The following is a 12647-nucleotide window of genomic DNA, read 5'->3' on the forward strand; positions in this document are numbered from 1 at the left end:
TGAGGGATAAAAAGGGCAGAGGGCAGGCTCACCACTCCACAGGCTGTATCAGGAAGGCCTGAGGAGACATCCCATCTCATTGTCATGTCAGGACACTTCCCACCCAGGCAAGCCAGTCCCCATAATCCTCTGCACCTGCCCCCATCCTCACACTTCATGGGGCAGGGTCTGTTAACAAAAATGCACATGAGATTCTTCAAGGACAGACTGTAATTAGAAACAAGGGGCATGTGCCTCTCACGTTGCCTTTTCCCAAGAGCACCCATAGGGGATGGTCAACAACACAGTCATCCCTAGATGCAGCCAGGGAGCCCCAGCGCTGAGGAGAGACACTGGAGGTGACTGGGTCACCTGCACCAGATGGGGCCCCCATCCAGACGGGATTGCCCATTTGGGAACCTGCAGAAGCTTGGGAATTGTAAGGACAGAGCTCATCCCATGACCCAGAAGATCCTGGTGCTCTAAGCCCTCCTTTCTCAGTGTGCAATGTATTATAATTACTCACACCAGATCCCTCTCTAGTCCTTCTCTGTGTCACACAAGGTTCTACTCCTACTGTAAATATTCACACAATTATTTTCTCCAGTGGTTTATCTAATCCCTCTCTGCACTGTTCATGACAATACATCTAGGATATATCTCCTGGGATTTATATCATATATACATATATATATATATATATATATATATATACACACACACACATATATATACATATATACATACATATATACATATATATATACACATATATATACATATATACATATATACATACATATATACATATATATGTATATATGTATATATATAACACAAACTACCTATAAATAATACATAAGATACAGTTATACACACATACACACTTCTAGTCATCGACTCTCGGTTAACATAGTACCGTGTGCCCTAGTCCTATAAATATTCAATGCTTCCCATTGAATACCTCCCATGAAACATCTCCTCCTTGTCTGTCATAGTGAGTCAGATGAAAACCTAACAGGCTCCACGACCTTGACAGTTTTGTTTGTCCTTGAGGCACTGAGTGTCTGCAGCCTATCGGTATTTAGCTGGTGCCCAGGAAAGGTTTTTGAATTAAAAAGAATACATCAGTGAATAAAAAAAGAAAAAATACACATATCCACATTCTTTACCTTATTGCCAAAACTAGTAACTCTTCTTTCATTTCAATCATCATAATCCATCCACATTTTTAAGCACAGAGATGGAGGTCATCTTACACAAACCCTTAGACCTCACACACAGCCTCCTGGTAATTCCTATCCAGGGATCTCCACAATGAATATAATGCTAAAATGTGCACACTACCCAAAGCACTCTATAAATTCAATGCAATCCCCATAAAAAATCCAATGACGTTTTACACAGAAATAAAAAAAAAAAATTTTGTATAGAACCAGAAAAGACCCCAAATTGCCAAAGGAATCTTGAGAAGGAACAAACCTTGAGACACCATTTTTTGTACTTTCAAATTATATTACAAAGCTGTAGTCATGAAAACCAACGTGGTATTGTTCTCAAGAGACACATAGGTTGATGCCATAGAATAAAAAGACGAGAAAGTCATTCAAGTTCCTCTTGACCACCAGGGAAGACATAGGCTGAAAACGGTCCTTTGCGAGGTCTGCGGAACAGAGCTACCATGGATTTGGGAAGGGTTTCAGAAAGAATATACTTGAATCCTAGAGCAGATGCCCCAAATGGGATCCTTAGGATTTCACTGATATTTCCTGATGCACTTTGGGAGAGAAAACTGGAATGACTCAGACGTCTGACAAAGAGCACATTGACACAGATGCCGGGATAGAGTGTGAATCAACACACTCCATCTGGGTAAGAAGCACATGTAAAGAATAATCTCATCAGGGTCAGGTCCCATCTGCCAAAGGCCCCCATGGGAGCTGCCCTCTGCTCTCTGCTGCTTCCTGCATTGGGATGGGTGCCTGAACCCTTGCCTCCGCTGTCATATCCAGTTAACTCCTTCCCCTATTGGTACATATTTACTGTTAGAGGAATGTGTGTAGAGACAACTCTTCAGTCCTGATCCATGAACAGTCAAGGGAGCCATGGACAGGCTCACCCCCAGGAGTCTGAGTAGAACAGAGAGTCTGCCCTGAGGTGATTGGGGGGCCACGTTGGGAGACCTTGTCTAACGCTTAGAGGAGAGTGGCTAGAGCAGTGGGGAGGCAGAAGTGGTCTCTGATGGGCTCTGCTCATGTCAAACCATGGCATGACTGTGTCTGGACGCTAAGGGGCACTCAAGGCCTGTCTCTGAGGGGTCACGGTAGATCAGAGATGAGAACTGCCGCCTGCCACTGCCTGTGCCCTCTGCTCAGGGCTCACATCTGTGACCTCCCCACCCCTGCCCTGAAATTGCCCCTCCCTTGCCCATCCCCCTGACATACTCAGACAGAGGCACCTAAAGAAGTCAGTGAGGAGTCAGAAAACAGGGGGGTCGCATTTGCATGGTTGGGCCCTCCCCCTCTCAACAGATCAAGAGGTGAAGGGAGAGGTGAAGGGAGACTCTGCTCAGCTGTGAGGCAACAGAAGGCAGGATCAGTGCTGACCTACGCCATGGCCTGGTCCCCTCTCCTCCTCACCTTCCTCGCTCACTGCACAGGTGACTTGATGTGGGGACACGGGAAGGGTGTCCTGGAAGCACAAGTGTGCGCCTGATTCCTCCTCTTCTCTCTAGACCCCAGGAATAACATCTCTGTCTGTTTCTCCTTCCAGGGTCGTGGGCTCAGTCGGGGCCGAATCAACCATCCTCAGTGTCTGGGGCCCTGGGCCAGAGGGTCACTATCTCCTGCACTGGAGTTGGTAGTTACGTGGGTTGGTACCAACAAATCCCAGGAATGGCCCCCAAAACTATCATCTATGATAATAGCAACCGACCCTCAGGGGTCCCTGATCGATTCTCCGGCTCCAAGTCTGGCAGCACAGGCACTCTGACCATCACTGGGCTCCAGGCCGAAGACGAGGCTGATTATTACTGCTCATCGTGGGACAGCAGTGGCAGTGTTCACACAGTGGTCCAGGCCTGTGGGGAAGTGAGACAAAAACCTAGTTACTCATCTGTAAAGAGGGAAACACATCAGCAGTTGCCTCCTGACTTAGCCTGTGATTCTGCTCATTCCGTGGCTGATGACTTGGACGCAGGTCCATGCAAGGGCACCTCCCATGAGTGAGGTTCCTCCTGTCCTTTCTGTCCTCAAAGTCACGCTCAGAAAACCCTTCCAACACAGAGTCTTGATGGAAGACAAATCTCTTGTTTTATCAGCTGAGGTATTTTACTTCTAGGCCAGATCATATCAATTTTTCCTTCTGATATAAAAATAAATGAAGCATTTTTATTCTTTCTCTGAACTCTACCTTTGTGGTGCCTGAAATACGTAAGACTTATTTGCATCTGGTACTATTATCTCCATAGCAGTGGCTAGTCTCTTCTTCTTATCTATTATTTGTGAAAAATGCCAATTTAAAATTATAAAATTATGAGGATAAGTTTCATAAATTTTGTCCATAGGAAAAACCGTGCACTTCAATGTTTATAACAACTGATTCCTAATCACTAAAGCCTGAAAGCAACCTAAACTTGCACATGGATATTTATTCTAGGTTTAAAATAATCACCCAAACCAGGAACCAACTAAGAAGTCACCAAGGAGGTGCCACTTTTATAAATAATTTGATAATTATATCCAACATTGGAAGCAGCAAAACTCTGCAAACATCTGTAGGTCGTGCGGGTGCTAAACACTGAAAAAGAATTAATCATGTGAACAGAGGAAAACACTCTGAACCACAGAATTACTCTATATGATATTAATGGCCCTTCAATGACACTCTGTCATTGTCTGGCATTGTCTCCCAAATAAAAGCAAGAAAATCAGTGCACAACCACCACACATACCCGTATGAGCACACACACAAGGACAGGGTTTGTCTAGGAGCTCACGAGCCAACTTAAAGGGCCCTCATGAGGCAAAACTAGAAAGATTTCAACCACAGGATCATGAAAGGATTGGGTTGTAACTCAGTGTCTACACATATGTCTGCCGTCCATATTGTTAACTGATGGTATAAATAAATGGAACCAGATGAGACACATTCCCGTGCAGAGATTTCATGGAACAGGTATAAACCCTTGGCTTGAATGACGTCAGGCATAACCCCCACTCAGTAAGTATGGACAAAGGCACCAACAAGAGGGACAGTCTGAAGAAGTGTCACAGTAAGAGAAGCTTAAGGACAATTCACAACTCAATGTCACAAAGAATCATAAACTGGATCATACAACAGAAAAAGGACATTAGGGAAAAACTAAGAAATTCTGAATAAACTGTGGATATTAATTGTTACGCGTTGAACTGTGTCTCCAACAATTCATGTGATTAAAAGTTTTGAAAACTCCCATATTTCAGGATGAGACTCTATTTGGAAATGAGAGTGTTGCCGATGTAATTGCCAGGGTGAGACCAGTAAACAGTAACTGCATGTGTTCTAGGCTTTCTCTGTCTTTCTTTTTCCTCTCACTCGGCCTGCAATGATTCTGAAAGGAATGTCACTCTTTTAGAGAAAAAAGCCTATGAACCCATCCTACCTTGTCCAGAGAACCCTGGTATTACCGGAAAAAACCTAGACATTTTGTTGTCTTTTCACTGTTAACCCATGGAACATTTACCAAATAAAGACAATAGGGTTGCATGTGAGTGGGATTCCCTTTCCTGAATTCCCCTTGATGGATGAGCAGAGAACAAATTTCTAAGAAGATAGATTCCCTTGTACTGTATAATGGTTTATATCAATGTTCATCCTGAGAACACTTACAAAACCGGACCAATAGAGAGGCAAATGGGTCATAAGTATACCAGAGAAGAAAATAAATTCCAGACTAAGTATAAAGGCCTGGTCAAAACCCACATTGGGAATTAAGTACAGTGGATACTTCTCTGCGGAGAACAGGTAGTCTTTTGACAAACAGAGACTTCAGATGCCCCAGAGCCTGTACCATGGAGGTGGTGGGATAACAGGAGACTCTCACAATACAGCAACAACAGCAAAAAGTATTCAAAGTTCAAGGATAACCCCCATGGACTTTTTATCACATATGAACCAGGAGTGAACCTAGGAAATATGAGGCCTTGAAATTGGTTTCGATTGGAGACTGGTAGGGGTGCCTGGATGGCTCAGTCGCTTAAGCTTCAGACTTTGGCTCAGGTCATGATCTCGTGGTTTGTGAGCCGAAGCCCTGCCTGGGGCTCTGTGCCACAGAATCAGAGCCTGGAGCTTGCTTTTGATTCTGCATCTCCCGCTCTCTCTCTGTACCTCCCTGCTCTCTCTCTCTCTCTCTCTGTCTCTCTTTTTTCTTTCTCTCTGTCCTCTCTCTCTTAAAAAAAAATAAACATTAAAACAAATTTAGATCGGAGACTGGTAGCGATGCCAGGGCCCCGCAGCAAGCAAACCCAATGTCAGGGAACACTAATATGTCCAGGAACATAAACATTGTAAAATAAGCCCTATGTTGACCAGCCTGGATGTTGTTAGTGACCTGAAGAAAATGAACGTCTCCATCCCAAGCACCCGGAAGAGGATCTACTCATGCTCCTTCCCTGGACACTGAAAGCTCAAATATCCATCTGCAAAGGTCAGAGTGTCCTCTAGGGATGCTGTGTGTTATCAGAGCAGCTGGGTGACCAGGACCGAGGTCAGCGGTGGCCTGTTCACATTGACACTGAGAGGACTGGGCTGTGAGGCAGGCCAGCAGGAAAATACCTGAACAGGTATTTTCCAGACAGACCTTACTATCCGACAGAGCTCAGTCCCATGACCCAGAAGTTCCTGGTGCTCTAAGCCCTCCTTTCTCAGTGTGCAATGTATTATAATTACTCACACCAGATCCTTCTCTAGTCCTTCTCTGTGTCACACAAGGTTCTACTCATATGTAAATATTCACATATTATTTTCCCCAGTGGTTTATCTAATCCATCTCTCCACTGTTCATGACAATACAACTAGGATCTATCTCCTTGGATTTGTATCATATATATACACATATATACATATATGTATATATATGTATATATGTGTATATATAAAAATGTATGAAACACAAACTACATATATATAAAACATAAGATACAGTTACATGCGCACATACACACTTCTAGTCATAGACTCTTGGTTAACATAGAATCGTGTGCCCTAGCGTATAAATATTTAATCCTTCCCATTGAATACCTCACAAGAAACATCTCCTCCTTGTCTGTCATAGTGAGTCACATGAAAACCCAACATGCCCCACGACCTTGACAGTTTTGTTTGTCCTTGCAACACTGAGTGTCTGCAGCTTACCGATACTTCGCTGGTGCTCAGGAAAGGTTTTTGATTTTTAAAGAATACATCAGTGAAAAAAAGGAAAAATGCACATATCCACATTCTTTACCTTATTGCCAAAACTAGTATCTCTTCTATCATTTGAATCATGATAATCCATCCACATTTTTAAGCCCAGAGATGGAGGTCATCTTAGACAAACACGTAGACCTCACACACAGCATCCAGGTAATTCCTAAATCCAGGGATCTCCACAATAAATATAATGCTAAAATGTCCACACTACCCAAAGCACTCTATAAATTCAATGCAATCCCCATAAAAATTCCAATGAAGTTTTGCGCAGAGATTAAAAAAAACCCTAAATTTTGTAGAACCAGTAAAGACCCCAAATTGCCAAAGCAATCTTGAGAATGAAGAAACCTCGAGACACCATACTTCGCACTTTCAAATTATATTACAAAGCTGTAGTCATGAAAACAAATGTGGTATTGTTCTCAGGAGACACATAGATTCATACCATAGAATAAAAACACCAGAAAGTCATTCAAGTTCCTCTTGACCACCAGGGAAGACATAGGCTGAAAACGGTCCTTTGCAAGGTCTCCGGAACAGAGCTACCATGGATTTGGGAAGGAATTCAGAAAGAGTATACATGAATCCTAGAGCAGATGCCCTAAATGGGATCCTTAGGATCTCACTGATATTTCCTGATGCACTTTGGGAGAGAAAACTGGAATGACTCAGACGTCTGACAATGAGCACATTGACATAGATGCCAGGATAGAGTGTGAATCAACACACTCCATCTGGGTAAGAAGCACATCTAAGAACGATCTCACCAGGGTCAGGTCCCAATTGCCAAGGCCCCCATGGGAGCTGCCCTCTGCTCTCTGCTGCTTCCTGCATTGGCACCGGCACCTGGAGCCCTGTGTCCGCTGTCATATTCAGTTAACTCCTTCCCATTTTGATACACCTTTACTGTTAGAGGAATGTGTGTAGAGACAACTCCTCAGGCCTGACCCATTAAGAGTCAAGGGAGCCATGGACAGACTCATGTCCAGGAGTCTGAGTAGAACAGAGAGTCTGCCCTGAGATGATTGGGGGCCACATGTGGGGACACCTGGCCTAGCCCTTAGGCAGGGGAGAGTGGCTAGAGCAGTGGGGAGACAGAAGTGGTCTCTGATGGGCTGTGCTCACCTCATACAATGGCATGTCTGTGTCTGGACGCTAAGGGGCACTCAAGGCCTGTTTCTGAGGGGTCACGGTAGACCAGAGATGAGAAGTGCCACCTGCCACTGTCTGTGCCCTGGCTCAGGGCTCACATCTGTGACCTCCCCACCCGCTGCCCTGAAATTGCCCCTCCCTTGCCCATCCCCCTGACCTCCTCAGGCAGAGGCACCTAAAGAAGTCAGTGAGGAGTCAGAAAACAGGGGGGTCGCATTTGCATGGTTGGGCCCTCCCCCTCTCAACAGATCAAGAGGTGAAGGGAGAGGTGAAGGGAGGCTCTGCTCAGCTGTGAGGCAACAGAAGGCAGGATCGGTGCTGACCTCCGCCATGGCCTGGTCTCCTCTTCTCCTCACCCTCCTCGCTCACTGCACAGGTGACTCGATGTGGGGACACGGGAAGGGGTCCTGGAAGCACAAGTGTGCGCCTGATTCCTCCTCTTGTCTCTAGACCCCAGGAATAACATCTCTGTTGTTTCTCTTTCCAGGGATTTGGGCTCAGTCGGGGCTGACTCAACCATCCTCAGTGTCTGGGGCCCTGGGTCAGAGGGTCACTATCTCCTGCACTGGAGTTGGTAGTTACGTGGGTTGGTACCAACAAACACCAGGAATGGCCCCCAAAGCCATCATCTATAGTAATAGCAACCGACCCTCAGGGGTCCCTGATCGATTCTCCGGCTCCAAGTCTGGCAGCACAGGCACCCTGACCATCACTGGGCTCCAGGCTGAGGACGAGGCTGATTATTACTGCTCATCGTGGGACAGTAGTCTAAAAGCTCACACAATGCTCTAGGCCTGTGGGGAAGTGAGACAGAAACCTAGTTACTCAACTGTAAAGAAGGGAAACACATCAGCAGTTGCCTTCTCAGCTCAGCCTGTGATTCTGCTCATTCTATGGCTGATGGCTTTGGCGCAGGTCCATGCAAGGGCACCTCCCATGAGTGAGGTTCCTCCTGTCCTCTGTCCTCAAAGTCACTCTCAGAAAACACTTCTGACACAAAGAGTCCTCATGAAAGAGAAATCTCTTGTTTTATAAGCTGAGCTATTTAACTTTTAGCCCAGATCATATCAATTTTCCTTCTGACATTAAAACAAATGAAGCATTTTCAGTTTTCCTCTGAACTCCACCCTTGTGGTGCCTGAAGAATAAGTTAGCCTTATTTGCATCTGGTACTATTATCTCATTGGCGGTGACTAGTTTTGTCTTGTTTTCTATTATTTGTGAAAAATGCCAATTTCAGATTATAAAATTATGAAGATAAGATTCAAAACTTTTGTCCATCGGAACAACCCTGCACTTCAATGTTTATAACAACTTATTCTGAATCACTAAAGCCTGAAAGCAACCTAAACTTGGCACATGGATATATATTCTGGGTTTAAATATAATCACCCAAACCAGAAACCAACTAAGAGGTCACCCAGGAGGTGCCACTTTTATAAATAATTTGATAGTTATGTCAAACATTGGAAGACGCAAAACTGCAAACATCTACAGGTCGTAGAGGTGCTAAACACTGAAAAGGAATTAATCATGTGAACGGAGTAAAACATTCTGAGCCACAGAATTATTCTATATCATATTAATGGCACTTAAATGACACTCTGTCATCGTCAGAATTCACTGAACACTGTACACGCCCCATGTCAGAAACTTAACGAGTACGTAGAAAAATGTAGGAATTTGGGGCACATGATGGAAAGTAGAAGGTGACAAAACTCATGTAGCTGTAGTAACACGTGTGAGCCCACGTCAGTGCAGGGGTGGAGCGAGCCGCTGAGCCGAGGTGCTGAAAGTGAGTGGACCCTCTATGTGTAAAGACATAAGAAACTGCATGAAAGTTCTGTCCTCTAGTAACTAAGGTTGTGTCCCGTGGTGGGTGGGGGGGCAGGTTGACGATCGTGACGTGACTGCACTGTGTACTGTCACCGAACAATGAAGTAAATGGATGGAATGAGGTGCTGGAGCCACAGTTGTTGCTTGAAAGGAAAGTCACAGATACAACCAAAGGAGGAGGCTGGGGAGAGGATGTGGTCACGGATTAGAGCCGCAGATGGCAGTCTGACGACGTGCGTAGTTTGATGGAGACAGAGACTTGCATGTGGACACAGTCACCAATATGCCCACGGTCCTGGCTTAGTTTCCTCATGCATTTGTCCTTCATGCGTAGGCTGAGTGACACCGGAAGCAATGACGCCCCATAAGGCCCCATAAGGCCTGAGATGCATTTTACCAGATATTACCTTCTAATACCGTTCTCCCGGGAAGACATGGGGCTTTCTCGGGGGAATCTTATCCCAGACGGCAATGGTGCAGGATGAGTACGGAGGACCTTAGTAGTGTCAGAAAACGAAAAAAGTGCAGGAAAAACCCTGCACTTTAATGTTTAAAACAACTGATTCCTAATCACGAAAGCCAGAAAGCAACCTAAACTTGGCACATGGATATTTATTCTAGGTTTAAAATAATCACCCAAACCAGGAACCAACTAAGAGGTCACCAGGAGGTGCCACTTTTATAAATAATTTGATAATTATATCCAACATTGGAAGAAGCAAAACTCTGCAAACATCTGTAGGTCGTGGGGGTGCTAAACGCTGAAAAAGAATTAATCCTGTGAACAGAGGAAAACACTCTGAGCCACAGATTATTCTATATGATACTAATGGCCCTTAAATGACACTCTGTCATTGTCTGGCATTGTCTCCCAAACAAACGCGACCAAACCAGTGCACAACCACCACACATGCACATGTGCGCACATACAAAAGGACAGGGTGTGTCTAAGAGCTCACGAGCCAACCTAAAGGGCCCCCATGAGGCAAAACTAGAAAGATTTCAACCACAGGAACATAAAAGGATTGGGTTGTAACTCAGTGTCTACACATATGTCTGCCGTCCATATTGTTAACTGATGGTATAAATATATGGAATCACATGAGACACATTTCCGTGCAGAGATTTCATGGAACAGGTGTAACCCCTTGGCTTGAGTGACGTCAGGCATAACCCCCACTCAGTAAGTATGCACAAAGGCACCAACAAGAGGGACAGTCTGAAGAAGTGTCACAGTAAGAGAAGCTTAAGGACAATTCACAACTCAATGTCACAAAGAATCTTAACCGGATCTTACTACAGAAAAAGGACATTAGGTAAAAACTAACAAAATCTGAATAAACTGTGGATATTAATTATGATTTGAACTGTGCCGAGCTCTGCCTTGGGCTCTGTGCCACGGAATCAGAGCCTGGAGCCTGCTTCTGATTCTGTGTCTCCCGCTCTCTCACTGTAACTCCCTGCTCTCTCTCTCTCTCTGTCTTTCTGTCTCTCTATGTCTCAAAAAAAATAAACATTAAAACAAATTTAGATTGGAGACTGGTAGTGATGCCAGGGCCCTGCAGCAAGCAAACCCAATGTCAGGGAACACTAATATGTCCAGGAACGTAAACACTGTAAACTAAGCCCTATGGTGAGCAGCCTGGACGCTGTTAGGGACCTGAAGAAAATTAATGTCTCCATCCCAAGCACCCAAGAGAGGATGCACTCATGCTCCTTCCCTGGGCACTGAAAGCTCAAATATCCGTCAGCAAAGGTCTGAGTGTCCTCTAGGGATGATGTGTGTTGTCAGAGCAGCTGGGTGACCAGGACCGGGGTCAGCGGTGGCCTGTTCACACTGACGCTGAGAGGACTGGGCTCTGGGCCAGGCCAGCAGGAAAATACCCGAACAGGTATTTTCCAGACAGACCTTACTACCCAACAGAGCTGAGTCCCATGACCCAGAAGTTCCTGGTGCTCTAAGCCCTCCTTTCTCAGTGTGCAATGTTTTATAACTACTCACCCCAGATCCCTCTCCAGTCCTTCTCTGTGTCACACAAGGTTCTACTCCTCCTGTAAATATTCACACAATTATTTTCCCCAGTGGTTTATCTAATCCCTCTCTGCCCTGTTCATGAAAATACATCTAGGATATATCTCCTGGGATTTGTACTATATATATATATATATATATATATATATATATATATATATATGGAACACAAACTACGTATAAATAAAATATAAGATATAGTTATACAGACACACACACACACTTCTAGTCATCAACTCTCGGTTAACATAGAACCGTGTGCTCCAGCCCTATAAATATTTAATGCTTCCCGTTGAATACCTCCCATGAAACATCTCCTCCTTGTCTGTCATAGTGAGTCACATGAAAACCCAACATGCTCCACGACCTTGACACTTTTGTTTGTCCTTGCAGCACTGAGTGTCTGCAGCTTACCGGTTAGCTGGTGCTCTGGAAAGGTTTTTGATATTTAAAGAATACATCAGTAAAAAAAAGGAAACATGCACATATCCACATTCTTTACCTTATTGCCAAAACTAGTCTCTTCTTTGTTTGAATCATCATAATCCATCCACATTTTTTTTTAATTTTTTTAATGTTTTTATTTATTTTTGAGACAGAGAGAGACAGAGCATGAACGGGGGAGGGTGAGAGAGAGAGGGAGACACCGAATCTGAAACAGGCTCCAGGCTCTGAGCTGTCAGCACAGAGCCCGCCGCGGGGCACGAACTCACGGACAGTGAGATCATGACTGAGCCGAAGTCGGACGCTTACCGACTGAGCCACCCAGGCACCCAATCCATCCACATTTTTAAGCACAGAGATGGAGGTCCTCTTAGGCAAATCCTTAGACCTCACACACAGCCTCCAGGTAATGCCTAAATCCAGGGATCTCCACATTAAATATAATGCTAAAATGTCCATGCTACTCAAAGCACTCTATAAATTCAATGAAATCCCCATAAAAATTCCAATGATGTTTTGCACAGAAATTAAAAAAAAAAAAACCTGAATTTTGTATAGAACCAGAAAAGACCCCAAATTGCCAAAGCAATCTTGAGAAGGAAGAAACCTCGAGACACCATACTTCGCACTTTCAAATTATATTACAAAGCTGTAGTCATGAAAACCAACGTGGTATTGTTCTCAAGAGACACATAGGTTGATGCCATAGAATAAAAAGACGAGAAAGTCATTCAAGTTCCTCTTGACCACCAGG

At 44.5% G+C, this 12647-nt stretch overlaps 1 gene segment (V, D, J or C); it reads left to right on the forward strand.

Moving 5' to 3' along the window:
* Positions 1 to 2559: 2559 nt before the first annotated feature.
* Positions 2560 to 3384, forward strand: LOC131489669 (immunoglobulin lambda variable 1-40-like). The segment is given in 2 exon segments: positions 2560 to 2638; positions 2752 to 3384. Coding segments are annotated over 2 exon segments (501 nt in total).
* Positions 3385 to 12647: the final 9263 nt, after the last annotated feature.

Source organism: Neofelis nebulosa, chromosome 11 (genome assembly GCF_028018385.1).
Source record: "Neofelis nebulosa isolate mNeoNeb1 chromosome 11, mNeoNeb1.pri, whole genome shotgun sequence".
Taxonomy (NCBI): domain Eukaryota; kingdom Metazoa; phylum Chordata; class Mammalia; order Carnivora; family Felidae; genus Neofelis; species Neofelis nebulosa.